General features: G+C 50.8%; 14 protein-coding genes across 14 annotated transcripts; 8 read left to right on the top strand and 6 right to left on the bottom strand.

Moving 5' to 3' along the window:
• Nucleotides 1–158: 158 nt before the first annotated feature.
• On the top strand, nucleotides 159–2,311 carry V1518DRAFT_438607 (uncharacterized protein; the record flags this gene model as incomplete). Its single annotated transcript, XM_066906365.1, has 3 exons — nucleotides 159–250; nucleotides 590–617; nucleotides 683–2,311. 3 exons carry the CDS (start codon nucleotides 159–161, stop codon nucleotides 2,309–2,311), a joined length of 1,749 nt encoding a protein of 582 aa, XP_066758506.1.
• A 363-nt stretch (nucleotides 2,312–2,674) lies between these two features.
• Nucleotides 2,675–4,461, top strand: V1518DRAFT_334879 (uncharacterized protein). The gene is made up of 2 exons (XM_066901180.1): nucleotides 2,675–4,090; nucleotides 4,146–4,461. Exons 1-2 carry the CDS (start codon nucleotides 3,037–3,039, stop codon nucleotides 4,187–4,189), a joined length of 1,098 nt encoding a protein of 365 aa, XP_066758505.1. The 5' UTR covers nucleotides 2,675–3,036; the 3' UTR covers nucleotides 4,190–4,461.
• A 119-nt stretch (nucleotides 4,462–4,580) lies between these two features.
• V1518DRAFT_419683 (Mnd1 family-domain-containing protein) lies at nucleotides 4,581–5,528 on the top strand. Its single transcript, XM_066904827.1, has 2 exons — nucleotides 4,581–4,661; nucleotides 4,721–5,528. The coding sequence occupies exons 1-2, from the start codon at nucleotides 4,659–4,661 to the stop codon at nucleotides 5,162–5,164; spliced, it is 447 nt and encodes a 148-aa protein (XP_066758504.1). The 5' UTR covers nucleotides 4,581–4,658; the 3' UTR covers nucleotides 5,165–5,528.
• A 35-nt stretch (nucleotides 5,529–5,563) lies between these two features.
• V1518DRAFT_419681 (60S ribosomal protein uL18) lies at nucleotides 5,564–6,770 on the top strand. The gene is made up of 2 exons (XM_066904826.1): nucleotides 5,564–5,631; nucleotides 5,694–6,770. Exons 1-2 carry the CDS (start codon nucleotides 5,620–5,622, stop codon nucleotides 6,609–6,611), a joined length of 930 nt encoding a protein of 309 aa, XP_066758503.1. The 5' UTR covers nucleotides 5,564–5,619; the 3' UTR covers nucleotides 6,612–6,770.
• On the bottom strand, nucleotides 6,648–7,462 carry V1518DRAFT_419678 (uncharacterized protein). Its single transcript, XM_066904825.1, has 3 exons — nucleotides 7,352–7,462; nucleotides 7,042–7,147; nucleotides 6,648–6,954 (listed from the first exon to the last, which is right to left on the bottom strand). Exons 2-3 carry the CDS (start codon nucleotides 7,090–7,092, stop codon nucleotides 6,757–6,759), a joined length of 249 nt encoding a protein of 82 aa, XP_066758502.1. The 5' UTR covers nucleotides 7,093–7,147; nucleotides 7,352–7,462; the 3' UTR covers nucleotides 6,648–6,756.
• Nucleotides 7,463–7,790: 328 nt separating this feature from the next.
• Nucleotides 7,791–9,125, top strand: V1518DRAFT_419675 (GTP cyclohydrolase II-domain-containing protein). Its single transcript, XM_066904824.1, has 3 exons — nucleotides 7,791–8,413; nucleotides 8,469–8,643; nucleotides 8,693–9,125. The coding sequence occupies exons 1-3, from the start codon at nucleotides 7,849–7,851 to the stop codon at nucleotides 9,012–9,014; spliced, it is 1,062 nt and encodes a 353-aa protein (XP_066758501.1). The 5' UTR covers nucleotides 7,791–7,848; the 3' UTR covers nucleotides 9,015–9,125.
• V1518DRAFT_419667 (60S ribosomal protein eL36) lies at nucleotides 9,012–9,937 on the bottom strand (the record flags this gene model as incomplete). The annotated part of the gene is made up of 4 exons (XM_066904823.1): nucleotides 9,731–9,937; nucleotides 9,523–9,652; nucleotides 9,364–9,445; nucleotides 9,012–9,302 (listed from the first exon to the last, which is right to left on the bottom strand). Coding segments are annotated over exons 1-3 (216 nt in total), but the record flags the coding sequence as incomplete, so codon positions are not given.
• Nucleotides 9,938–10,040: 103 nt separating this feature from the next.
• V1518DRAFT_419666 (Acetokinase family-domain-containing protein) lies at nucleotides 10,041–11,722 on the bottom strand. The gene has a single exon (XM_066904822.1). The coding sequence runs from the start codon at nucleotides 11,407–11,409 to the stop codon at nucleotides 10,126–10,128; it is 1,284 nt and encodes a 427-aa protein (XP_066758499.1). The 5' UTR covers nucleotides 11,410–11,722; the 3' UTR covers nucleotides 10,041–10,125.
• Nucleotides 11,723–13,281: 1,559 nt separating this feature from the next.
• Nucleotides 13,282–14,356, top strand: V1518DRAFT_375685 (uncharacterized protein; the record flags this gene model as incomplete). Its single annotated transcript, XM_066901515.1, has 2 exons — nucleotides 13,282–13,483; nucleotides 13,548–14,356. The coding sequence occupies 2 exons, from the start codon at nucleotides 13,282–13,284 to the stop codon at nucleotides 14,354–14,356; spliced, it is 1,011 nt and encodes a 336-aa protein (XP_066758498.1).
• A 370-nt stretch (nucleotides 14,357–14,726) lies between these two features.
• V1518DRAFT_419656 (uncharacterized protein) lies at nucleotides 14,727–16,943 on the top strand. Its single transcript, XM_066904821.1, has 4 exons — nucleotides 14,727–15,136; nucleotides 15,212–15,347; nucleotides 15,409–15,846; nucleotides 15,904–16,943. Exons 1-4 carry the CDS (start codon nucleotides 15,121–15,123, stop codon nucleotides 16,604–16,606), a joined length of 1,293 nt encoding a protein of 430 aa, XP_066758497.1. The 5' UTR covers nucleotides 14,727–15,120; the 3' UTR covers nucleotides 16,607–16,943.
• Nucleotides 16,944–17,009: 66 nt separating this feature from the next.
• V1518DRAFT_419653 (uncharacterized protein) lies at nucleotides 17,010–19,591 on the top strand. The gene is made up of 2 exons (XM_066904820.1): nucleotides 17,010–17,822; nucleotides 17,873–19,591. Exons 1-2 carry the CDS (start codon nucleotides 17,182–17,184, stop codon nucleotides 19,404–19,406), a joined length of 2,175 nt encoding a protein of 724 aa, XP_066758496.1. The 5' UTR covers nucleotides 17,010–17,181; the 3' UTR covers nucleotides 19,407–19,591.
• On the bottom strand, nucleotides 19,522–21,700 carry V1518DRAFT_419651 (uncharacterized protein). The gene is made up of 2 exons (XM_066904819.1): nucleotides 20,499–21,700; nucleotides 19,522–20,448 (listed from the first exon to the last, which is right to left on the bottom strand). The coding sequence occupies exons 1-2, from the start codon at nucleotides 21,594–21,596 to the stop codon at nucleotides 19,639–19,641; spliced, it is 1,908 nt and encodes a 635-aa protein (XP_066758495.1). The 5' UTR covers nucleotides 21,597–21,700; the 3' UTR covers nucleotides 19,522–19,638.
• A 41-nt stretch (nucleotides 21,701–21,741) lies between these two features.
• V1518DRAFT_419649 (uncharacterized protein) lies at nucleotides 21,742–24,164 on the bottom strand. Its single transcript, XM_066904818.1, has 2 exons — nucleotides 23,651–24,164; nucleotides 21,742–23,598 (listed from the first exon to the last, which is right to left on the bottom strand). Exons 1-2 carry the CDS (start codon nucleotides 24,101–24,103, stop codon nucleotides 21,946–21,948), a joined length of 2,106 nt encoding a protein of 701 aa, XP_066758494.1. The 5' UTR covers nucleotides 24,104–24,164; the 3' UTR covers nucleotides 21,742–21,945.
• An 828-nt stretch (nucleotides 24,165–24,992) lies between these two features.
• Nucleotides 24,993–26,274, bottom strand: V1518DRAFT_419647 (scaffold protein Nfu/NifU N terminal-domain-containing protein). The gene has a single exon (XM_066904817.1). The coding sequence runs from the start codon at nucleotides 26,136–26,138 to the stop codon at nucleotides 25,305–25,307; it is 834 nt and encodes a 277-aa protein (XP_066758493.1). The 5' UTR covers nucleotides 26,139–26,274; the 3' UTR covers nucleotides 24,993–25,304.
• Nucleotides 26,275–26,683: the final 409 nt, after the last annotated feature.

The following is a 26,683-nucleotide window of genomic DNA, read 5'->3' as shown; positions in this document are numbered from 1 at the left end:
ATTCTTGTGGGACTGGTCTGCTGCAGAGGAATGGGAGGCTGGTGTGGTATGGAGTGTGGAATTTGTTGTTTCGACAAGTCCACGCGACTTTTATTTGAAGTATTAGAGACAATATAAGTCAAGTGATACCCTGGGAGACAAGAAAAAGTCAGCCTAAGATGCTCACGTACAATCGACCTGTTCTACTGAACAAAATTGTTAGCTGTCCGACGCCGGACCGCGTCAAAATAACGTCCGGCGCGAAGGCAAAGTCCGCGGCGCTACGCGTTGGAAGCGTCGTGGCAACGCGCCGCGGACGTGTAACTTCCAAACTCTCATTTCGCGGCTTCTCCCAGCGTGACCCGACACCAGCGGTCTGAGTTTCGGCGATAGCACAGCTGTTCTAGCCAGATTGTCGACCGAAAAGGTAACTGTTACAATCATACGGAAATAATGTGAGTACTATTTGTCACGGCTTGGGTAGTTTGGTTGTTCTAGGAGACGGTAGCTAACGGCGCGGAATAGGTCGAGAGTCCGCGGACCGTAAGTTGACAATACCGTTCAATGACTTGCTGGCGCCAAAATATTGTACTAATGATGTCTATTCAAGAAACTCGGCTTTGACAGAGTTCTTGCGTGTAAGGGGACATAATGCTTTATTTGCTTTGCGTGACTTAGCTGTCTCTAACAATGTCTCTATTAGGAGCGAGGAATTGACGCAAATGCAATTCGGCAACGATACGAACAGAACATCGAGCAAAATTCTGCGACAACGACCGAGGATGTTACCGAAGACACCGTCGTTACAATTAGCGGCAGTGCTGCCACAGCTGCTGAGCGTCGCAGAAATCGAGCCGCCGAGGCGGCTGCTGCCTCCCGAGCGCGGCGGAAGTCGAAGAAGAAGAAACGCGATGACGACTCCGACGAAGACTTTGAGGATGTCATTGCGCACATTACGCGCCCCCAGCCGGGGCAGATTGAGTTCTGCGCGGAGTGCAGTAATCGGTTTACCGTAACAGCATACTCACGTGCCGCGCCGGATGGCGAAGGACTACTCTGCCACTCGTGCGGGTCAAAGTACGCCAAAGAAGAGAAGATCCAGAAGAAAACGCAGATATCGTCGCGGAAGAAAAAGAAATCAATTGCGGCTGCGCTGTTGGATAAGCAAACTGCTGCGGTACCAAAGTTGCAGGACATGTGCATCAAAATCATTGCGAAGTACATTGACGACGTGGAAATGCTAGGCGATATTGGGGATTTGAACATGGAGAAGATTGCGAGGATTTTATCGCGGAACCGGTCGCTTAAGGATAACACGATGAAGTTATTCTTAGGGCCAACTATAAAACGATTGCAGTTCTGGGATTGCTCGAATTTATCAAGTTCCAGCTTTGAACTGATTGCATCGTATTGTCCGAAGATCGAGTCGCTCACGCTGAGCATGTGTGGGCAGATGGCAGACGAAGTTATGGACTACTACGGCAGCCATTTCACCCAGCTGCGCTCGTTGACCATCAACGGTGGATTTCTCATTACCGCGGACTGCTGGGCTCGGTTTTTTAAGGCGAAAGGATCACAGCTCGTGAAGGTGTCGATATCAAATACGCTACGGTTCAATACCAAGTCTATTGAGTCGTTGGCTGAACACTGTGGAAGCTCGCTTGAAGAGCTCACATTCTCCCGCGTTGGTTCGCTAACGACGGAAGATTTGGAGAAGTACCTCCATAAGTTCCCAAAGTTGACGTCGTTGGAGCTGAGTTATATGCGCGCGGTGGTGAAAGATGGCGGGTTTATCGTTGACGTGCTGAAGCTCATCGGACCGCAGCTTTTGACACTGAATCTTGACGATGGCGGTGATCTGAGCGATGCGGTATTGACGAGTGGAATAAGGCCGCACTGTTCTACTCTGCAGAACCTGTCATTGAGCTTGTGCGAAAGCTTCACGGACGCTGGATTTCGCGAGTTGTTTGCGGACTGGAGTCAAAACCAAGGCCTGATCAACGCGAACTTTTCGCGGTGCACGAACGTTGGCGATGATGGCATGCAAGCGTTTTTGGAGCACTCGTGCAAGACAGTTGTCGTTCTAAATCTCAACTCGATGTATCTACTCACGGCTGCTACGTTACAGCTAATGGCTGCGAGCGATTGCGAGTTCTTGTCGCAGCTAGACCTAGGATTTTTGAGGTGCGTCACCGACGCGGAAGTCGAATTGTTGATGAACAAGTGCAAGTCGCTGCAGTTTATGGAGGTCTACGGAAACATGCGCGTGACGGAACTTGCCAAGATCAGGCAGGGGGTCACGGTTGTTGGCCGTCCGAGCGACTCGTTGTAGACATTTGCCATTTTTTTCTTGCTGTTTATGGAGAGGAGTGAATCTGGACTTGATTGTTGGAGTTAACGTATGAGACTTGCGTTCTTGTGTTAAGTGCTAAAGCTGACTTGGATCGAATGATACGATGATGGGTGAATAATGTGTAGGGCACTTCGCCACGGATGGCTGCATAGAAGCCGCATCTCGCCTCGCTCGGGCCGAGTACGAGTTGCTGTTGCGCAGCAGTGGTACGCGGTTCCGTGATGCGCATCTGACGCGCTAATTTTTCACTGGCGAAGCAGAAAATTTGCTTGGAGGCCGCAAAAAATTATGAGGGTGGCGTGGTTCGGAGACAGATTTTTTAGGGGGCCCGTCGCGAGTCCTTCGCACGGTTGGGTTTTCTTTCGGTCGGGGGCTTCGTCGAGACAGTCGGGGTAAACAGAGAGCGCATCTGATAAAAGTCGCTGGGAGCGCGCCTTTGGTTGTTGAAAAACACAAGACGACACGCCTTCGTCCCGCGTTTCCCGCAGTCAGCACTAGCAACGCCACTGTCCACCGGCCAGTTTGTTTGGCACCTCAACGCAGCCCACGCCTTCGGAAGGCGTTTTTATTGTGCTCGCTTCGCGATTTGCCCTCCCCGAGTTTCGCGTCTCCTTATCTCATCTCAATCATCTGACTGCTCAGCGCCAAAACACGTCGACTCCACCGTACTTCCATTATCCCTCACCGCCATTATCAACCCCACGATGTCAACTTCACTCCCGCTGATAACTGTTGCGGACTTTGAGAAGCACAACACTAAGAAGTCTGCGTACATCTCGCTACACGGCCGGAAGGTGTATGATCTAACTTCGTTCTTGGACGATCATCCCGGAGGCGCTGGCTTCATTCTCGACTATGCCGGCAAGGACGTGACGGATATCATGAAGGATGTCATTTCACACGAGCACTCTGAATCGGCATACGAGATGCTTGATGATTATCTTGTGGGAATTCTCGCGACACCAGAAGAGCAGAACAATTTGATGGTGTCTGAAGTTGACGAGAACGGCGTTTACGTACTCACTGGCATGTCCTCAGCAGAGGAGCTTTCGATCACCACAGACTTTGACTATGACTATGAGCAACATCAGTTTTTGGATTTGAAGAAACCGCTGTTTCCTCAGATGCTGTTTGGAAACTTCACAAAGGAATTCTACCTGCGAGAGGTCCATCGACCTCGCCACTATGGCAACGGCTCAGCGCCGCTGTTCGGAAACTTTTTGGAGCCACTGTCCAAGACACCGTGGTTTGTCGTTCCCACTATTTGGTTGCCAGTCATCGGCTACTGCGCGTACCTCGCGAGTGGTGGTCTTCGTGCATTCGCCATTGTGCCTTTGTTTGCACTTGGCACTTTCATCTGGACATTGGTCGAGTATTTGATGCACCGCATGCTCTTTCATATGGACGATAGACTCCCAGACCATCAGATATTTTTCACGCTGCACTTCATCCTCCACGGTGTGCACCACTACTTGCCCATGGACAAGCTCCGCCTCGTCATGCCACCTACGCTGTTTATCGTTCTTGCCACCCCGTTCTACAGACTGGCGCACTTGTTGTTCCCCTATCACATTGGCATGGCTATTTTTGCCGGTGGTATGTTTGGCTACGTGCTCTACGACTGCACACATTACTTCTTGCACCATGCAGTGTTGCCGCCGTATTTCAAGAGCCTCAAGTCCTATCACCTTGAGCACCACTACAAGAACTACGAGCTTGGCTTTGGCGTGACAAGCAAGTTCTGGGATGTCGTCTTCGGTGAGTACCTTCATTCTACTGTGAATTTTCTAAGTTGCTAACGCGATATGATTAGGAACCGCCTTGGTTGATACCAGTGCCCGATCAAAGTCGTTGTGAATAATAATGTCGCTGCGCCACCCAGTGGATACGTGGACACATCAAACTGAAAATTGAATAAATCCTGCCGCTGCAGTCCATGGCTCCTTCTCCTCTGCATCATGGTATAGAATTATATTCCTAGAAAATCGTGAGAGCCGTGGTAGCTCTCAACTCTATTCTTTGTGTTTGTCAGGTAATAGGAACACAGATCTCGTATACAGTTCACAATGGTCGATCGGAGTTTTCTTTTTATTAATTGCTTGCAATTGTTTAATTAGATTTTTTATCTTTCACAAATTCGATCGAAGCGCATTGTTCCTTTTTGCCTCAGAAGTGCGGTATGTAGCACAAAGGTGTTGTGACAGTGACAGTGCTGCGAGACTCGTCCGCTCACGACGCGTGTGCATAGCCGTCGTATTAGATTGCGGCGTCTCCGACCGTCCTCTTAAAATCCCACTACACTCCCCATTGCATTCTGCTTGCAGTTATGGTAACTATGGGGTACTAGATGTACCTACAATCATACCGTGAACTAACAGGCTTTGGTAGTCACGCAAAGGCATGTCAGCCGCTGAGAAATCAGTGAAACTACTCAACTTCTTCCGCGACTCGCAATCCTTCTTCGCAATCAAGGAGATCGAGAAGCAAGGCGCCAAAGCCACCGGGATCAACTCAATGCAGATCAAGGACGTGCTGCAGACGTTGTTGGACGATTCGCTCGTGCGGTGCGAGAAGATCGGATCAGGAAACTATTACTGGTGCTTCCTGTCGGACGAGTCGCGCGGGAACGCGGCAAAGCTTGATGGGTTGAGAAAGAAGGTTGCTGTTGCGCGAGAGAATGTTACTAGTTTGGAGGAGAAGATAGCGTTCGAGAAGGCGGAGCGCGAACCCGCGGTGAGTCCGATCTCTACGACCTATAGGCCATCACAGCAACCAAAGCAAAAGACTGACTATTCTACCTCTGCAGCCGCGACATCAGAAGCTTGCAGATGAAGTTGCGCAGAAGCAAGAAGAACTCAAGAAACTGAAAGCCGAAATCGCCAAGTACAGCGAGTGCGACGCGGCACAAATAGAAGAGCTGCAGCAGAGTTTGAAAAGAGCCAGAGAGACGGCAAACGTTCATGCCGACAACATCATCTCGGTGATTGGATATTTTCGCGATCAAGGAGTGGAGTCAAGCGCGATCTACCACGAGTTCGAGATTACTGAGGACGATTTGGAGGCGATCTGAATAGACTTTGAATGTGGTCATATGATCTCAGTCATGTGATTGCTAGTTATACGCGAGCCCTAAATATTGTAGCCCTAATTCAAGCGTGACTGCTTTTTGGTTGTACTCTCCCAACGACTCGTGTGCTCGCGCCGGCGCATGTTACGCCTTGCTAACCGGCACGCAAGAACACTCAAGTCCACGATAGGTTCTTCCACGCCGACCAAGATCAACAGCTATGCCGTTCACCGTACGTTTATATCCACCGTGTGCTATTTGGCTGCACGGGTGCGAATGCTAACGACTTTACAGAAGCTTATCAAGACCCCCCAGTACTTCTCGCGGTACCAGACGCCTTACCGTCGCAGACGGGAGGGCAAGACCGACTACTACGCCCGCAAGCGCCTGATCACTCAGCACAAGGCCAAGTACAACTCGCCTAAGTACCGTCTGGTCGTTCGTTTTACCAACAAGGACATCATTGCTCAGATCGTCTCCTCCACGATCTCTGGCGACGTTGTCCTCTCTGCCGCCTACGCCCATGAGCTCCCCCGATATGGCATTAAGCACGGTCTGACCAACTGGTCGGCCGCATATGCCGTTGGACTACTGATTGCCCGACGAACGCTCCAGAAGCTTGAGCTTGACGAGAAGTACGTCGGTGTAGAAGAGGCCGATGGCGAATTTTCCCTCACTGAAGCCATTGACGACGAGCCCCGTCCCTTCAAGGCCTACCTTGATGTTGGTCTTCACCGCACTACCACCGGCGCACGTATTTTCGGTGTACTCAAGGGTGCCTCCGATGGCGGTATCTACGTCCCCCACAGCGAGAAGCGATACCCCGGTTTCGATATCGAGTCCAAGGAGCTCGATGCTGACACCCTGCGAAAGTACATTGTCGGCGGCCATGTGGCTGAGTACATGGAGACTCTCGCTGATGATGATGAGGAGAAGTACCGTCAGGTTTTCAAGGGCTACATTGAGGATAGCATCGAGGCGGACGGCGTTGAGGACATCTACGTCGATGCCCACGCTGCCATCCGTGAAGATCCGTCCCCTCAACTGACCGAGAAGAAGACCAAAGAGGAGTACTCTGCCGAGTCGAAGAAGTACAGATCTGTGAAGCTCACCTCGGAGGAGAGAATGGCCAAGCGCGCGGCTAAGATCGCGTCGCTGGTCGGCACTGGTCCCGCTAAGGCTCTGGACGAAGACGAGGAGGACGAGGAGTAGAGTTTCTGTACTTAAAAGAATTGTTTTAAAAAGTTTCATGGAAGAAAATAAAACCAAGTGTATATGTAGTATATAGCATGCCAACGAGGAAAGGATGTGTATTTTAAGTGCTAACTGGAGAATAGTCGGCAACTTGGAATAATATCTATGATTTGACGATCCGCAGACCAGCGTCTCCGCCACGGAATATAGCATCGCCCTCGGCATAGCCTCTGCCGGCGCCGAAACCGATGCCGAGCCAGACGGGGAAAGCGCGTCGCTTGAAGAAGACGACGGAGGCAACGACACCGAAGCCAAAGCCGAGCGCAGTCTTAACGAGGGTGTTGGAGATAACGACGTCCCACTACATGATATGTTAGCATTGCGCAGAGAGGACTGAATGGGCAATCCAGTAAATAGCTAACAAGGCAAGGGTGAGAAGGAAGCGTACTTTGTCGTTTAGCAGCTGCTCGGAGGGAGACTTCTTGGTAATGGTGGACATGGCGATTGCAGAGAACGGATGTGCGGCGGGGAAGAATGGGATGGATGAATATTGTCTGTGACAAAGGATTTGTGTCAGCATATGTACAAGCAGTCATAAATAAAATGGCACGGGTATTCTGAGGTTGGTGAAGTGGATCATGAGCATGCCCATGGTCGCGATGCAGACCGACCGTCCCCTGGCGCGACACCATCGTCCGCTCGTGCGCGGACCGTTAAACCTCCTCACTCGCCCATTCCACATAACATAAACTGCATACCTGGATCTACAAGCCGGAAAGACAAGCGCGGCAAACGATAGACAGAGACGAGTCACAAGGGATGCGAGGTCGTGGAAGATGATTTGGCGATGATAGTGTGGGTTTCTTCCTTCCGGGGATCACTGGTTCTCGCGCTTAATTGGCCTAGCAATATGTCATGTGATGGTACACGGGCCTCTAGTTTACAGTCACGTGTACATAACCTGCCGAGGACAGTTATTGAATAATCTGCCGACGAGTTCTTCTGCAGCTGGAAAGATATACTGGCACAATAAAGATCAGGAATATGTACATGTACTCTGGCTTGTGGAAGAGTTGACTATGTCGGCGGCGTTGAATGCACACTCAATGACGCTGACCGGCTCTGAGTCAGGCCGAGCTTCCTCTGGAAGTCCCAACGGTATCGCCACACGCGCGAACGCCCTAATAAAACAGAACTCCCCAGCTGATTCCCTATCCACTCGGCACTCCTCCTCATCACCTTCACCACCTGAACAATGGTCGTGCCGTCACCTTCAACGGCCACCCCGGCCGCAGAGTTTCCGTCTTTTCTTTCGCCGCGCCTCGACGCCGCCGACACTGCCATCATCGATGGCCAGCAGCCGTCCGCGCTCGCACTCGCGCTCGACCACACCCCCGCACTTCCGCCGTCCATAATCTCCCCCGCCTTCACACCCGCCTCTACCGTTCCTTCCACACCCGCACCAATTCCTGTGCTAAGCAACACTTCTTCTGTCGACACCGCCGCTGGACCGCCCTCGAGCTTGCCTGCAGTGCTTCCCGAGGTTGAGTGTGTCGTGCGCGCACGCATACCCACTACTAGCGGCACGGAGATTTTCCTGCACTTGTACAAGAACAACGTGGACAATAAGGAACATCTTGCGATTGTATTTGGAAATTCCATCCGCAGCAAGAGCCTCGACCGCGTGCGTGACGATGAAACCGAGATGGACAGAATGATCCGTGGTGCATATGTCGGTCGGTTGTATCCGGGACGGCAGACCAGCGCTGCCGATGCGGCCGCCGTCGCTGCGCTTGACGCCCCAACTTCTACTTCGAAAAGTTAGTGTGATACTGTGGTTGTACGGCTATGCTATAAGTGCTAATGACTCTGTAGCCACGCTGGTTCGTATACATTCGGAGTGCTACACTGGTGAGACGGCATGGTCCGCTCGCTGCGACTGCGGCGAGCAGCTTGACGAGGCCGCACGGCTCATGGGCAAGGAAAACCATGGTATTGTTGTCTACCTGCGGCAAGAGGGCCGCGGCATCGGTCTAAGCGAGAAGCTCAAGTATGTTTGCCACTTCTGCTTGCACAGGTGACTTTACTAACCAACCCAGGGCATACAACCTGCAAGATCTCGGTGCCGACACAGTGACCGCGAACCTGTTGCTCCGGCACCCCGCCGACGCGCGCTCTTACAGCCTTGCAACAGCAATACTTCTCGACCTTGGTCAGAAGGAGATACGACTACTCACGAACAACCCTGACAAGATTGCAGCCGTTGAGGGCAAACATCGGGAAATTCGGGTCGTCGAGCGCGTTCCCATGGTGCCTATCGCTTGGCGGAAGGACCAAGGTGGCATTCGCTCAAAGGAAGTTGAGGGATACTTAAAGACAAAGATCGAGCGCATGGGTCATATGCTCGATCAGCCCATGTAAATAGTGCATGACTAATAATTAAAGACGTCTAATACACCATATCGGCATCAACGCACATTTGCTCAGCGCCAAGAGGTCCAAGTAAATTGGTATATTTATGATACATGCAGTACATTTTGTCGTCATGGTAGCGCAGCTCATACACAGACAGGCCAAGCAATAACCACCATAGTTTTTTTTTACTTCCCTACACAACACCGCACGCCACATGATTTAGTGCCGTCTCGACTCAGCGATAACCCGGGTAAGATCGTCGACTTTGCTCTTCGCCCGCTTGTAGGTACCGAGCTAATACAAAGTTAGCCGTGCTCCAAAACACCCATTATCTCCACATTGCAGAAAAGCATACTCTCTTCTTAGCCAACTTTCTGGCGCGCTTGTCCTTGCTGTTTCGGATCAACTCAATAACACGACGCTCGTAGGGGGCGAGGCTGCACAGAAAAATTGTCGTTAGTCTCGGTGGTCGACGTCAAAGTCGATGAGAATGCATTGACTGAAAGGTACTTACCCAGAAACCTCGCGGATCAGCTCACGGACGAAGGTCGCACGCTTGCTGGATTTTCCCTTGCTTCGGGAGATGCGAGCCTTAGGCTCACGGACAGTGACCTTGTGGCCCTTGTTGAGGCCGACGAACAGACCTGTTGTCGCAAAGTGTCGTTAGTCGAGATCTTCTTTTCCACATCATCACAACAGCATCTTCAGGCAAACAAACATACCGGTCTTTTCGGTAGGTGCCATTGTTGTAGGTCGTGTGTGTTACTGGAGAACGGACGACGTAGAAGCGGTGACGGCGATGACCACTATGGCAACGTCAGGCGCGATCGCGAGTGTTCCCAGTAGTGTCTAGGGTTACGCGCTCGCTCTACCAATCGTGACTGCTCTTTTAGCCCTAGGATATGTCACGTGATATCTTCCTTAACCTAACCCGATTCTCTCGTGCCGTCCAGGGGCCAGATGAGCTTGTTCATGTACCCCTCGCGCTTCTCCGTCTTCACTAAGATTACTGATCACATAGCGCGTGCGTGAGATCCATACTATTCGAGATTCCATTGCACTCTATCAAACATTGACTAGTTAATCGACGCGCTACACGCTTCACAATACATATTCTCTATACTCCTTTTCGAATAACATGATTCGCCATCTGCACTTGCTCGTCCGTGCGTACCACCAGCACCTTCAACTTGGAGCCCTCTGGCGAGATCTCATTCACGATATCCGGCGACTTTAACACCGCCGCATTTCGCTTCTCGTCAATCTCGAATCCAAGACAATTTACCTCTTGTACGACGGCCGACCGCAGCTCCTTGCCGTTCTCGCCTATACCGCCAGCGAAGACGAGCGCTGAAGCCTTGCCCTGCAGCGCAACCCAGTACTGGCCAATGTACATAGACACGCGGTTGGCAAAAATGTCAAACGCAAGCTTGCACAGTTCGTCGTTTTCTTCAAGGGCTTTCTTTGTTATCTCGCCGAAGTCGGTCGTGCCTGTGATTGAGAACCAACCAGACTGCCGATTGAGAATGTCTTCGGCAAACGTCAGATGCACGTCCCGCGACATGGCGGTCGACATGCGTGACGAGTCAGAGTGGTAGTGGAAGATGAGCGACGGGTCGACGCTGCCTGAGCGCGTCGCGCCTGGTAGGCCCTCGAGAGGCGTCAGACCCATTGACGTGTTCAGTGAGTGTCCGTTCTGGATCGCGCACGCCGACGCGCCGGAGCCGAGATGCAACGCAATGGCGTTTAGCTCGTTCTCAGCGATGTCAAGGTACGCGGCAGATTGCTGCGTAATAAATTCGTATGAGAGACCGTGGAAGCCGTATTTCTTCAGCTGATGCCGTTCCTGTACTTCAAGACTGATTGGGTACGTGTAGATGTGTCGCGGGATAGATGTATGGAATGACGAGTCGAAAAAGGCGACATTCTTCGTGTTTGCGAGTCGCGAGAGACATGAGTGAACAATGTCCAGTGCGCGCTGGTTATGCAGTGGCGCCAGGTCAGATAGCATGTCAAGCTCGCTGTAGACGGCCTTCGTGATGACGAGGGGCCTGGGGTTCGCGCCGCCGTGCACGATTCTGTGGCACACCGCATAGATATCGTCGACCGAGTCAATTACCTTCTTCTCCGGTGCACGGTGTAGCAAGTGCTCGAGAATCAGCTTGAACGCTGTGTCATGGTCTGGACAGTCGAGTTCCATGTGATTTGCGAACGAGAGGATTCCGCCGTCGCCGTTCAGGTTGAACGACTTGTATGTGAGATATTGCTTCGGAGATGTGAGTCCAGCAATCGCGCCAGTGACAAGGAGCATCGGCAGCTTGCCGTCGATGGGCGGCGCGTACTTGTAGATCGAGTACTTCACCGAGGAGGACCCCGCGTTCATGCACAGCACGACGCGCATCGTGTAGTTAAGGACGAAAGCGGAAGGCAATCGGGTTGTAAGAGCAGGTATTTCCGAGACGTCAAAAACGTGTCGCGCGAGAACGATGTACGGCGCGGGGTATCGTCTTATGGTCTAGATCTGCGAAGGCAGGATGGCTGATGGACGTGGCTGGGATATGTAAGCCCATCAGCGGAGGGCTGATCTTGCGCCTCTACGCACACTTCGGCCTAATTAAGTGCTTAGCGACCAACAGCATGGCATCTTGAGCAGCACGTTTCCAGTGTTGCGAGACAGCTCTTTCAGAATTTAATCCTCGGCGCCTGGACGGACTTGAAGACGGGGCAAGTCTACGTCATGCGGATGAGGAGACTTGACAATGTTACTCAGTAATTCTGCGCGCTGTCTCTTTGCACAGAAACAACGGCTCTCTGGCTCCTACAGCCGCTGGGATATTTGACCAGGGCGCTCCGGATCCACGCCGAAGATGAACCTCCGAACACCATTTGTGCATCACAGCTCGTAGCCAACAAATGGCGCTAATTGATGATTTCCGGATTCCGCTTCCAACGTCCCAGCGCCGGCCCCGACCCTACTTCGCACCCTGGCCATGCTCTCGCCTAACCCGCCGCGCAAGCCCTATCTATACTCAGCCCTAACCCATTTAACCCTAACTCGCCAAAGATTTTTTCACATACTTTAAATTCACCTGCTCTCCCTCACGTACATCCTCCATAACGTGCTTCTCATCTGTGCGCAACGTCTCTCTGCAATGTAAGTCGCCTTCTCTTTTTTTTGATAGTGTCAGCCACTCCTCCTGCTTAATGCGGAGAGGCGCCTCTCTCCTGTACACGCGCGTGCAACCAGTTTTGTCATGATGATCTTGAATCACATAACTTCTTTCCATGTCCGATTCGACTATGACGAGGACTATTGTTGAATATTTTGGCGCTCTTTCGCAGGAGATGCCTTTACTTGCCAGTAACTTATGTCTGATCCTAATGAGTTGCACTGCAGTGTTGTGCTCAAGAGCGGTGTGCTGTTCGCCGGTGTCTTGACATTCTGCTAATACGTCAAAGTCTTCATAGTCTTCTCCAACATGACAACTGCCATGGATTCTGTTTAAATAAGGTATATATTTTCATCTCCGCGTGTGTGTAATTTCTCCAGCCAATGCAAGTCTGGACTATGACAAAGTGATGAAATCACCCATTACATTCGCAGTTTCCTCGGTAGCAGCCGCTTAAGAACCCATCTTATGGCTGTCGGTGACCGCAATAATGTCCTTCCTGGGATGTCTGATTCGAGTCATACTTGCTTGCATTGGCTAGAGCAGCCGCTTGACTTGTATAGAGTTGTACTAACGAAGTACTTGTTAGGTATGTGGTTTGACTGATTTCCGTGTGCTGGATTTGGATCGTCTTTTGAGAGTGCTGGATTGACGGTTGACGGCGAATTGTATTTCTATGAGCATCAAGTATATTTTCGAAGCGAAAACATTTTTTCAGAAAAAATGACGTAGTTCTTGGGTACGTGGACCATCTTGGTTCTCCTCCCAGCGGGTGATTATATCCAGCTCCATTCTCCCCTTCTGTCAGATACTTCACAATCATACTGCGCTGTAGTGGCACAGGCTGCTTGGCTTGCAGAATCCAGTCGGGCAATAGTTCTTTGACTGTGCAGTTTGTTTTTAGATCAATCTGCCTGCATACTGGGTTGGTGAAGTGAGTAAGTAGGCTGGTCATTCAGTTCACCTGGTGACTAAGAGTCTACGACACTGACAATTGTACAGACGACAGGAAGATGGCAAGTCGGCATGTGTTAAGACTTCAAAAATTCCTGAGAACGAGGGGACTTTATATATCAGCGGCACTTCTTCCCGCGCGCAATCATATGCTGTGGATCGTCGCCACGCGGTGTACGCATAGTGAGCCAGCACCATCTCAAATCGCGAAGACCGAATTACCGCCAACTTCGACCACAACGAGTTTGAACATCGACAAATTCCATTCTTCGACTCAGTCCGACTTTGCGTGGAATGGCGATAATGAGCGGAACACGCAGACGCAGTTGCGGAAGACGAATCTAGGCAAGAGTGAGTGCCTTGTGAGTGTGGGCTCGGTGCTCATGATTGACAGCGCTAATGATCTTATTGATAGCACTTGATACGCTGATGGAGATTCTTCCGAATCTGCAGTCCCAATCGCCGCCACCATCTCTACTTTCTCCTCGTATTCAACTACGATTGTTTCCAAAGTCTCACCCCAATCTCCCAACAATCAGAGGCAAAACTGCGTATCTAGCCACCTGGCGACTTGCACAATGGGTGATTCCTTTTTTTGTTCTTGGCCCAATCGATGGGCTCACCGAAGTTAAAGACAACGTATTTACTGACGACGGCGAGAAATCACGGCGCAGTCTGGCTGATTACGCGTCATCGACAGCGTCGAGCAATGGGATCTTGGGATTTGCGAATAGATTCAGCGCGGATCATCGCAAGGGGAGTATTATTTTCAAAATCATGAGCATGCGCGTCATCAATGAGGGTAGCGATATTGACGACGATCTGGAGAACTATCAAAGTCACCTTGCTACCGGCGACGATGATCATCTATCCGCAACATCTTCGACGAAATTGCTCGTGCGATGGCAGACGTCGTTTGTGCCCGCTGGTGCGTCACAGGGCGGTACTGTTTTAGCGTCCGCATCCGCGGGCGGAGATGGTGAAGAACAGCAGATCCCGTCGATCGTGACAGGGTTATTTACCTTCGAGTTCGACAAGAGCGGAAAAATCCTCGTGCACAGCATCGACGATGTGCAGGAGATCCGGACACAGCAAACCGCATCTACACCTTCAGGACTGAAAAAACTGGCTGAAGCGGTCGTCGGTCGCAAGGCCGTGGAGGATGAGGAAGAAGGACAGGTTGTTGCTGATGAGCACCAGTCCGTACCACGTCATCTGGCTTAGGCGGTTGCGCCTAACGGGGTATGCAGGCCAGGCGACTACGGCACACGGCGTATGAAGTGGATCTATTTTAGGTTATAACTATGGAGTTTTGTGCACATAAAATCTGATGCTGGTATTTGGAACTCCTCTGTCTTGTAAATATTTGCTTCGCATGTTTTGGTAAGAGTGGCGAGATTCGATTTGATTAATTACATGATAGTCTGTGTCTTCCCTCCACTCAATCATATATATTAACTCGGTAAAATAATTGCGATAACGTGGAGCTGAAACTGTGTCACTTGAACTACTTGCTTTCTTAAAAAGGAAGCATCGAGAATTGCTGTTTCTGCAATTACGGTATAACCCGACACCAAACCTACAATCGGAAAGAGCCGGTAACCAATTAATCTCCATGAATCGGCATGCACTATTGCTATTGTTTCTGCCGATGGGGCTGCAGAGTACGACGCGGGTAAATGAGAACGAAAGCCGCTCATCGTCCGGATGCTTCACCTGAACGGAAAATCTAACAAATAAAAATCTGTTGTCACTCCCGCTCACGCCGTTTCATATCGATTGGCAAGTGTCTATCACCACAACCGCAGAATTCATTTCTCAACAGCGTCACGGCGTCCAAATTATTTTCGCCAATTGCTAGTGCGCAAACCGAATTGGTCTCGATTTTTAACTGTCGCTTTGTTTGCACGGGAAAAATCGCATTGTGACTCGTCACTTGCCTCTGTACTTCACCAGAATAATTTAGTCAATCTTTCCCTTTGGGAGCGATGCCATATCGTGTTGGTGAGTGACACGCACCCTTGACTTACGCCGATGTGATTTAGTATAACTTGCGCTAATGCAACTACTCATCTATAGAGATTGCGAAGCAGAGCCGCGCTACATGCCGCGGCAAAGAGTGCAAAGTCAATGGGACCAAAATCGAGAAGGGCGAGCTGCGACTGGGCGTGTTTCTTCAGGGCACCGAGTTTCAGGCCTGGCAATGGCGTCATTGGTAAGGGGTCCCGTTTTGTTGGCGATTTTTTGAAATTGCATGCTGATATGCTATGTTGCAGGAATTGTGTTACACCACGAGTTCTCGCCAACGTGAAGGAAAGCATTCCGACGGCGAGCGATCTTGATGGATTCGACCTTATCGGCGAGGAGAACCAGGCGCGAATTACAACAGCGCTCGAAGAAGGCCATGTCGCGGACGAGGACTACACCGGCGACGTCTCAAAAAACCGATACAAGCCGCGCAGCAGGACGAAGAGCGGCGCGAGCGTGAAGGAAGAGGATGAGAACAACAACGCCGGCAGTTCAGAGATGCAAGCAGTGGAACCTGTGGAGCCGGATCATGTTGTCGAGAAGGTGCAAGTGGCGACATCAACGGCAGAAGCGGAGACGATTGTGGCAGCGGCTGTTGAAACAGATTTAGCTGAAGGAGCCGTGTCGGGAACGGCGGAAGAGGTAGCCGTGACTGAACCACAGGTGGAGACTGCCACTCCTGAAGTGTATGTGCATCTGGACCGGACAGGAAGAAACATGACTTACTTACAATTTCTACGCAGACCTGTGAAGCGTGGTCGTGGACGGCCGCGAAAGCAACCGCCGAGTACACCCGTCGAGCCCGCTACACCTGCCAATATCGCGCCCGCGCCAGTTACTCCGGCGGACGGACTGCCCGTGCCGATCCCTGTCCCTGTACCTTCAGTGCTAGTGCCCGACACGCCACTGTCCTCCGGCAAGCGTGGGCGTGGCAGACCACGCATGTCCGATGCCGAGAAAGCGGAGAGCAAACGGCGCAGGCTGGAGAAGAAGGCGCTGGACGTCGCGGCAGCGGCTCTAGCAGCTGAAGCCGGCGAGTCGTCCTCTTCCGTCTTGCCTGCACACAAAGCAGTTCAAGCAGCTGCCGATGCCGAGGCAGAAGAGACCGTTGTTCAGGAGGTCACCTCATCACAGTCAGCAGCTTCTGCTAGCGCCGCGGCTCCTGTGGCTGTCAAGCGAGGACGGGGGAGACCGAGGAAGGATGGATCGAATCCTGCCAATACGAGCGCCAAAACCGCAAGCTTAGGCACCGCCGTATGTATGCTGTGCTCCGCAATCTGTATTTGCGCTCATTCTACTACGTTTACTGACATGTGCCTAGAATATGATGACGACATCACATTCAATGGAAAACAGTTTATCTGTGCGCTAAGCGTGGACGCGGGAAACTGCGGAAACATCCAGTGCAGGTTATCGCAACAGCAACAGCAGTACCGGAGCCAGTAATCGTGGAGCCAATACCACCGCCAAGATTACCGGTTTCCTAAGCGAGTCGGTCGCAGCGATCATGCCTCCAATAGAAAGGAGACAAGAGAACCGCAAGTTTATTCGGCGACCAGACGCGATTGGCGGTTTATGGTATTATAAGCTGTGGTTATGACAGTATATTATCTCATATGCAGCCGAATTATCGACAGCAAGTGAATGTTGACTATAGACCGGCGTTTTTTTCTATTGTAAGATGAGTGGGATAATACAGCTAAGCTTTGTAATCGAAGATGTGCATATGGGTTGCCCAATTAGGAGAGGGTAATAAACGCTGACGGAGCTCTGTGGAGAAGGGTTTTTGCTGTCGCTTGGGCCCAAACGACGTCAACACCGCGCCGCACGCTCTGAATATTGCTGCTGGCGTGAGCCGCGAAAGTGAAGATCCTCCCGTACTGTTGCTTCACTGGCTCACGCAGACTACGGCTGCCGTGACGACTCGAGACTGCGGCGTTTGAGCGTCAAAAGCGCTGCATTTTTCTGGCATAGATATCACCCGTTCTCCACTGCTTGCCGCTGCTGCCGTGGAGACAACCATGAGTACGCTCTTCCAAGCGATCACTCGCCCTGCTGATGACTTTCTTGAAGTCCGCAAGCGCGGCACAATACACTCACATCACACAGTATCGCTTGTCGATCACACAGTTCAAGAAGATTCAGATGCCGATGACGACGATACCACCAACGATGCCACCCTCACCATCACGGCTACCACCGAAGGCACGACCGCGGGCGAGGGGAGATCATCTGCGGATATCAACGGCACCGACAACGCTGCCTCACATGACGACGACTCAAACAGCAGTGAAGACGAAGATGACGCGGAGACCTCGCCGCTTATCGCACGACATATCTCTGCCGACATTGGCTCGCCGCGGCAACGTCGTCCTTATGCACGACCAGCTGCACAAGTTCGATCATGCATGTCCTTCGAGCACATGATTAAGAGCTTCTTGTCTGTTGTATGTTGCTGCTTTGTTTCGGGCGTTGACGAGGAGGACGAATATATCTTGGATGAAGATGGAGGTATTTTGTCGATTATACCCTCGCGGTTCACACGGAGAGGGTATGAGCGGCTAAGGGAAAGAGAGAACCAGAGCCAGAAGGCGGCAGAAAACGGGGTGCTTAGCAATGACCCGAATATCGCGTACGATGTGCTTTATGAAAATCAACGAGGGTGAGTTTCTAGTTGCATTTTGATATATGATTTTACTAACGCTTCACTAGGTTTTTCATTCTGGGCACTCCCTTTTTCTCGTCACAGAGTCTACTCAATTTTGATCCTTCCAGCTGGGTCGATAGCGATTACAATTTCTCACCAGTCGACATCTTAAGCGCACCGGTCCCAGATCCGTCTTGGGAGTGGGTATGGCGTACATGGTACATCGACATGACTTACGATGTCGACGACCAGGGGTGGTCGTATGCGTTATTATTTTCAGCTTCAAAGTGGCACGGCGCACATGTCTGGTTCAGCTCGTTTGTTCGGCGACGTCGCTGGATCCGGAAGCGCCGCAGGTTACCCACCGTCGAGGCGGAGTACCTAGAGCGACTGCTACCAAATGGTAGGAACGGCGGACTGGATGGTTTGAATCGCACGAGGAACACAAAGAGAGTGACCTCCGTGGTTGAAGGTAATTCGCCGGAGTATTTCACAGTGCGATCTACTGCCTTCAAAAAGGGCAAGGGCACGAAACGACAAGCAGCGTCGGAGCATCAGCAGGCTGCCGTTCCGAAACTGCTGCCTGTTTCGTCCTATGGCGCGACGACAGGAGGAGATAGCGTCTCAGCTCACCCAGAATCACGACGTAGCGGACAAGATTACGAATTCACGTTTAGCGACGACGATTATGACTTCGACGATGACGAGTCGGTTAAGATCTCCACTATCGGCACACTGATGCGCAAGCTGAAGAAGGCACGACTGGATCGCCAGAAGATCGATGCTGTCGAGAGGTTTGTCGGCGATGGCGGCGATGACATCGTGCTATTGTCAACCTTGATGGGTCAGATTATTTCGTTCTTGGTGTTTCAAGAGTCGCGAAGAGAGTTACTCCGCTGCCTACTGCATTACTACAAGCAAATCCGAAATCATTCGATGCACAGTGAGCGGGTTGAATCTAAACAGTCTTTGCAGGATCTTAATCGGCATAGAGGACATGCACATGATCATGCTGGACATGTGCAGATTAACTTGGGCGATATGTCTGCGAAGGAACTGTTCGTTCGCCGCCGGGCGCTGCACCGTGCAATTCTGGTAGCCAGTCGTGAGGTGTCAAAGCTTGATTTTTACAGCGACCGGAAATTATCAAGTAAGGAGTACGCAAAGCTTGATTTGTTACTCGTCCAGGATGGTGAGAACCAATCGACATTTCAGTTGCAGAAGCAACCGCAATCGTCATTACTACCGCAACCACCGATCGACACAATTACGGAAGAGTGCCTTGAGGAAGTGGAAAACGATGATGATATTTCGGATCTCCTTAATGCAGACCAAACGCCGACTGAGTACGCACCTGAGAACCCTGCGCAGGACGCAACAGTGCTGAAAGCGATCAGAGATACTACCAACCTTGTGGACAGTAGCTATAACGTCGTTGAGGACAGCAAATTAGCGAATATGCATCATCGCGCCATGCCAGAGACGAATGTCATTGATGATGAAACCAGGAAGAGGCAGGAAACAGAGGCACTAATATCTGGTGTTCAGAGCAAGGTCCTGCAATTCATTGCGCAACCGAGTAATAGGCAGGAGAACTGAGGTTAATCTGGACTTGTCATTAGTAGGGATAGTAGTCGGTTAACTATGCATTTCAGCGCTGGAGTTTGGTTTATGGAACTATGTAATAGCCGAACTAATATCAAATCATCACTCGTTAGATAGAGCATAACTGTTGCTATGTATTGAACTCTTCTATATCCTATGCATAAATGAAGTAAAGATCCAAAAGGAAGGACGATGACCATATACATGCAAAATTTTGAGGGGACCCTCAAGCCGACGTGCGCTTGTTCTTTCTGGAGAAAAACTCTTTGAACATCTCTTTCAACCCATACTCCCCTCCGCGTTTCTCCATCACGACCATGTGTTCGCCAAAGATATTGCTCACCTTCGTTCCAGGAGTATTAGCAGCAGCAGCTTTGTCAAACAGAGTGCGGCCGGATTTGATCATCGCATCACGGTCGCGGAGTCCTTGTTCGATGAGAGGCGCCACGTCTGCGTAGCACATTGCAAGTTCGCGACTGAGGTGAAGATATGACCGGCGTGCAGGACTGGGAGCCATCAGATTGTAGCTCCGGATGTTATCGTTCAGAGTCTTGATTGAGAGTTCGTGGTACTTTCGTTCGATTTCTTCCCATTCATGTTTAGGTAGGGGAGGGAGCGGAGTGATTTCGGCTGTGTCGGATTCAGCGGAGTCAGCTGTTGATGCGCTTGCCTCAGTGCTGTCGCTTTTTATAACTGTCTTGATTTGAGCGAGCGCAGCAGGATCAGGAGACTGGTCAGGTAATTGTTGTTGCCCTGCTGCTGTTAGAATGGCAGCAGAGAGCTCCATTTCTTGCGCCTTGTCCTCCGCTCTCTCTTCAGCCATTTCCTTCAATAGTCCGAGCCTTTTTGCCTCCGCAAGTTCCGAAACTGCATATTTGCGCGCCAAGATCACTTGCTGTTCCAATCCTTGTCTCTCTACGGCAATCCACCGCATTGCTTGACGCTTCCAGCTCTCTCGGATCGCAGAACGGAAATGGTGGAGCTCTTGGCGGATGGTTGCTTGTTTGTCAATCCATGGTGGAGTAATGTCTTGTTTCTACCGTAGGATCAGTAGCTGTCCCGTGCAATTGCTGATGTGGAGCGTACCTGAATTATTCGATTCAAGAAAAATTCCGTGGTATCCAAAAAAGGTGACGATATGCGAGCATCCATGTCTAGCTTCCCACCGCGCTTGATGTTGTTAAACTGACCACGCGCGCGAGCTTCTTCGATTCGTTCGTCAGCCAAAGCACGAAGTCCTTGCAAGGTACCAGGCATGGCTCGCGGAGTTCTGAATCGTTCGCGATACAGTTGCGAAAACTTGGGATCATCTTCAATGCCCTGTTTCTCTTCTTCCTTCGGTATTGGTGTCGTGGATTTCCGCACAGCCGTGTTTTTTGAAATGGTGTATTCCAGCGTGAGCTCTCTTGCGCGCGCAAGACGCACCGAGTTCGGCAGCGCTCGTTCCTTCTGCGGCATCTGCAACGTACCTGGTCCCCCACTGCCCGCTCGACCACCTGCCCCTCCCGGTGGACTGGGTTGCGGTGGTCGAAACTTGCCAGCGCTGCCGGGTATCCGTAGCGGCTTGTTCACATCGACAAGCATTCGTAGCACGGCGTCCCCGGTGGATTCAGTACCTGTCCATGGCTGCGTGAACGCAATATCCCGTGTGTGCTTACTTGCAGAAGCTGGGAGATTTGCGCCGGCGATAGCTTGTGCGTTGTCGTGCTTGAATGTTTGTCCTTCAAGACGGGATTGCAGATCTTTGAGCTCCAAATCGGAGACGGGAGCGGCGGAGTCGAGGTTTTTGCCGGCGCGGGGGTCATCACGTATCGGAGCGGCGTCAAATGCAAGCTGTTCGAGACGGCGTTTCAGGTAACCTGTGTCGCCGTCGTCGAATGGTGACGCTGACGCCGATGCTGCGTGCGACGGCGAGGACTGCGGATCGCTGGTCGTAGCGATATTCGTCGAATTCTCATCGTTCGTTGAGCTTTTCAATTCTAGCCTTCCGTCTTTGCCAGTGCTACTGCTGTAACCCCGTCTAGAATTTACTGCTGAAGTGGTTCTCCGGACGACGTATCCAACCGGTGTCACGCTATCACGAGCTGCCGTGGTACCATTCCGTAAACCAGTGTCCCAAAACGCACTTAGGCATTTTTCGCCGTACTCAATTGAGCTCCGACGGACACATGTTGTCCGGTACATGAATGCTGTAGTATCCCAGAGCAGGTTAATGAACACCGTGTCATCAAGATCTTTGTGGAAGTAGTCGATGTTCGTGATGTTCTACGCTGTTGGGAGGTTGATCCTCCGATGCCCTTCTCAGCTTCGCGATTCTCGCGACGACGTGCCTAGACACTTACTTTTCTTGAGAGATATTTCAACAGAACAGAAGCACGCCTTGTGACTGTGCTTATTTGCACCATTATTGTCTATTACACGAATATCCTATTCTATGCACGTTACTCGTAAACACCGTAACACAAAACTCCGTCAGGTTTAAGATCGTAATTATAATCCATGCTATGCTCAAGTATAAAATATATCATCTGCTTCACGTCGCTGTTGCCGACGGCTTAATTCCAAGGAAGCTGACACCTCCGCGTGCAACACGAGCAGCTGCCGCAAGCGCTTCGTTCTCTGTGTCCGTCCAAGGCGCTGCGATTTCGTCCCACTTCTTAGTGCGGTACTCCATCAAAAAGTGCGAGTGAGCAGCATTCAAGCGTACAAATTCACGTGGATCACCGCCGCCTGAAAATATTATGAGCGCGGTTGTCGGAGGTAAGGAGTTCCAAAGCTCTGTAACACGTGTGTTTACGGCGGTAAGAGCTGCCGAAAGCTTTTGTTCGACGTCTTCGTGGTTGGTTGCGTTGTCCTTTTTGTGGGTAATGTCGTTTTCATCACTGAACGAAATTGCTGCGGTGGAGTCATCCGCAGACCCTGCTCGTGTTGTCGCGGTGGGACTTCCGTTGCGCGCCCGAACGTTCCAGCCACGAGTATATTCAAGCTCGCGGAAGCGTGCCCAAACTAAATCGTGATGTGTCACCGAATTGCGCACGCCATGGACAACGTCATCGTCAGACTTGCAGGCAATAATCGTACGCGCATCAGCACCGTGCCACTGCCCAGGATTGCCATAGTCGACAACAGCTCCGGCGCCAGTTCGCGTAGCGCTCTCCATTCCAGCGCCGCCACCTCGTTCGGCAGCTGCCACCCGCACAAGGCGACGGAGTAGAGGTTCAGTGCTTGGGATAAGAATGCCAAAAGTAGGTCCCATTTGCAGTTTCAGACGTAAGAGGTCGACACACGTACGCGCGTCTTCCGCCGAGTCGTGGCCAACGACAGTTTGTTTCTGAATCTCGCGGCTGAGGAACTTCTGCGCTAGCCACTTCAGCGACGGCTTTGCGGGAGGACCTCGTGGGTGATCATAAATGACTGCGGTGTCAACAACGCGGCCGTGATGTAATTGTAGCGCCCGGAAGTCGTTTTCGAGTGAGTGGCCAACAAGCACATCCTGTGCGCCAACAATTTCCAAAATTTTTCGTTGGGCATCGGCAAGACTCGTATGTACGTCCTTAAGCAATGATCCGCTGATACCTGAATATTGCGTTAAGTAATCCGTTATTGCGTGTTGCGGCTGCACGAGCTCATCTAAAACGATATTACTCTCCCAGTCCACAACTGTCATGCGTGCTAATTCCGAGCCGTGTGTCGTCATGACCATCTCACAGTCCAGGCCGTATACGACGTATTTGTCCTGCACGAGCTTCGTATCCTTATTGCAGCTCGTGCCTTCGCGAGTGGTAACCCAGCCGCTGTCAGCATCAACCTCATTCTGCGGATACTCTGCGGCCTCAAAATCGCTTGCAGACATAAACAAATCTTCGAGTGGCATCACGGTGCTCTCCTTTTGGCTCTTATGTGCAGCAGCAGCAGCAGCAGCGTCTTCCTTCTGCTGCTTCTTATCCAACTTGGGAAGCGGGGAATTGAGAAAAGCAGTTTGTGAAGAGTACACTCGAGTGCGGTCGCCGGGAGATCGTGTGGGCCATACGAACCTGAAAGTGTCGCGAAAGAAGGAGAGCTCAGAACGAATTGGTAGTTCGGCTGTTACTGGCGTAACTAACGTGGAGGACTCTGTCAGACCAAACATGTCGGGGGTTAATCCGGGAATCATGAGCGCCACAACATGAGAAATGCCAGTTTTGTTCTGTTTGATCTTGTCAGTACTATGGTTCGTTCAGCTAGAAGCAAGTACTCACAAAAATGCTGAGCCAGCGAGGAGCCACCCCATCGGCAAGAACCCAGAGTACGAGATCACGTAAATCGCCCACAGATATGCGCTCCTTTTGATTGTTGCTGTTACCAGTAGTGACGACGTCGAACGACGGAAACATGCGAGACCGGCGCTTCTCTTTCCGCATTCGCTTCTTGGGAATTTCAAAGCCGCTGTCGTCTTCGCTATGATCACCGCTTTGCCGGAGCAAAAGTCCTCGATTCAAGGCTCCAGTATTTAGCACATCGGCTGGTACAAGCATGGAAGAATACTGCTTCTTAGATTGCGGCGGCAAGCTGTTATTGCCGTCTTGACTCTGACTCTCGTCACAAGATGGTGTGGAAGCAGACGGGCATGTTTCATCGGTATGAGTGCTAGCAAAGCCTCGTTTGGTCCGCGCACTACCGTTCTGGCGCTTAGAAGCAGCAGTGCTGCTCATTCTTAACTTACTGCAAGAACACACAAGTGAACACGGCAAATGTCCACTCTCGCGGGTAAAGCGTGCCTTGTCGCACTCTGCTGTCCCTGAAATTTATTTTCCCAAGCCCGCGCCGCAGAAAATAGAGTTTCGATATCTGCTCTGCAGTCCCAATGCCGACCATGTAGGCACAAACTGAGATGGTGTACACGGGCAATCACGCTTGCGATAGATATCAGGGCTCGGTTTTGAAAATGAATATGCATCGCTACACCTATCAAAGGCTGGTACCAAAGTACGTAGGACTTTAAAGTCGCGTGCCAGCCTCAATTGCACTTGCTCTCTACTGTGCGAATCATTGCGGGACTTCGCTACTTGACAAACAGCCAATGTCGTAGCGTTTGATTGATCTGTTGCAACAATATTGTCTACTAACATGTCACTCTTGGCACTATGCTCACGCTCAAATATGACTATAACTGATTTGCATCTTATTCTTGTATACAACGCAATTGCGGCTCAGCTCGGTTGGCAGTGGTCGACGCTTCTGGCTAATGTGTAGTGAAAGTATCAAACTGGAAGTATGTCGATAAGCAACAGCTTCCGATAATTGCAGTAAGCCATTCCACACACCCATGAGTTGTGGAACCGGCGTGCGCGTGGTCGCTCTCGATCGTACGCTCATACATTGCAGTGAGCCAGGTAAGTGGTATCTACGCGCACAATCATATGTGGCGCAGCACGAGCAACCTGCTCGAACCCTGCTAAATAGCTATGTTACCTGCTAACAATCGCTATTGAGATATGCCTTCTATCTTCCAGTTGTTAAATTATATGCAGAGCCTCGTGAAAAAAATTCTACTAGTGTAGTAGTGTCTAGTGCATCGGAGAGCAATCTTCCTCTACATAAAGCATAAGCAACTGCGTCACACGTGACAAAGAGCACTGAGAGTTTCCAGAAATAAGAAATTTTGTTAACATGCAATTTGTATATTTGAAGATGAGAAACCTAGACGTTCGATATACTTCACAATTAGTCGTCAAAAATGAATCTCTTAAGATTCTCGGCAATCAACTCTTCTCTTCCCTTACAAATATAAATCCGATATTGAAATTTCAAGATGATGAAGCGAAAGTAAAAGTACAGAATGAGCGTATAACCTGAACAATTCTCCAACCGTAAAGTTATAACGTTGTCAAAGGAAATCCTGGGTATGCAAGTTTACAACTGGGTCCTGCTCTCCTTGAGTTTTGCCTCGAACTTCTGGAACTCCTTCAGCGAAATCTCCTCCTCCGGAGCCAGCACCTGCTCGATACCAGTAACACCATCCACGTAGTGCATGAGCATTGCCTCAATACCATTCTTTAATGTGACCGCGGAACTATCACAGGAGCGGCATGCTCCACGCAGTCTAAGCTGAACGACGCCATCGGGAGTGAAACCCATATATTCGATATCGCCACCATCCTCCTGAATAGCTGGACGGATGCGAGTATCGATAAGTTCCTTGACCATGCTGACGGTCTCGGAGTCGCCATCCTGAGGCATTGTGTCCTCGTTCGGCATTGTGTCCTCCAACAAAATCTTCGCCCCGGAGCTCAAGAACTCGGTCAATAGGGAGAACAGCTCGGGTTTAAGAACAGCCCACGATGTGTCATGATCCTTCTCGACTGTGATGAAGTCCGGACCAAACATGACAGACACAACGCCATCGACACTGAACAGCTTACGAGCCAGTGGCGAGGCATGTGCTTCGCGACCATTTAGAAATTCGATGGTGCGTGCCCCAGGAGGAAGAATCTGCATGGACGGAATAAACTTGAGCGCATCCTCGTTCGGCGTAGTGGCAGTCTGAATGAACATCGACCGCGACTGAACAAATGGCCGCAGTGCGTCGATCATGGGGGTTCCGCGGAAACCCGCGTTCTGATGCGTGCGGATAGAGGAAGAGATTACCGACAGCGATATAATTGTCCGTCTAGAAGTACGGGCGGCGTGCTGCTTGCATGCAACGCCAAGTGTGCGTGTAAATGTACCGGTGGTATTTCGAATCATTTTGTCCGCTGTTGGTGGTATCGAACAGAGGTTGTGGTGGCAAAGTTCGGAGTCCTTGTCTTTGCTGAAGGCCTGAGGTTCGTCATCAACGACAACTTGCCGATCGCGAAGCTGGGAGTTTTAAATCAGGGTAACTTCGAACTATCCGTCAAAGCTGACAAACTCTTGAAACGGTGCCTATTTGCTGAATATTTAGCAAACGAATGCCTTTCTTTCACTTGCTTAATGCAGATGTGGGCTCAGACGTAAATTTTAATGTCTGCAATCCATCAGTTTTCAGATTCACTTGTTATGTATGAATGAGTTTCCAAAATGTTGTTGATCTGCAGAACCCCGGCATTCACAGGAAGTAACAGCAACTGGGAAATGACTCAAACTTGTGCAGCCATTATCTATGTCTATACAGGTGTCCAAATATAAGGTGGACAATTCTGCCTCAAGGTTATAGGAAATGACATTGGCTAGTTCGCGAACCGCATTTCGAAATGCAGTCAAATACTAGGATTCGACGTACATTTGCAATTTCCGCGCCCAAGCATCCGATG

The sequence above is a fragment of the Limtongia smithiae genome, assembly GCF_038497785.1.
Source record: "Limtongia smithiae strain NRRL Y-17922 unplaced genomic scaffold V1518scaffold_9, whole genome shotgun sequence".
Taxonomy (NCBI): Eukaryota; Fungi; Ascomycota; class Lipomycetes; order Lipomycetales; family Lipomycetaceae; genus Limtongia; species Limtongia smithiae.
The sequence above is the reverse complement of the archived record's forward strand: the minus strand, read 5'-3'. Positions and strand labels throughout refer to the sequence as shown.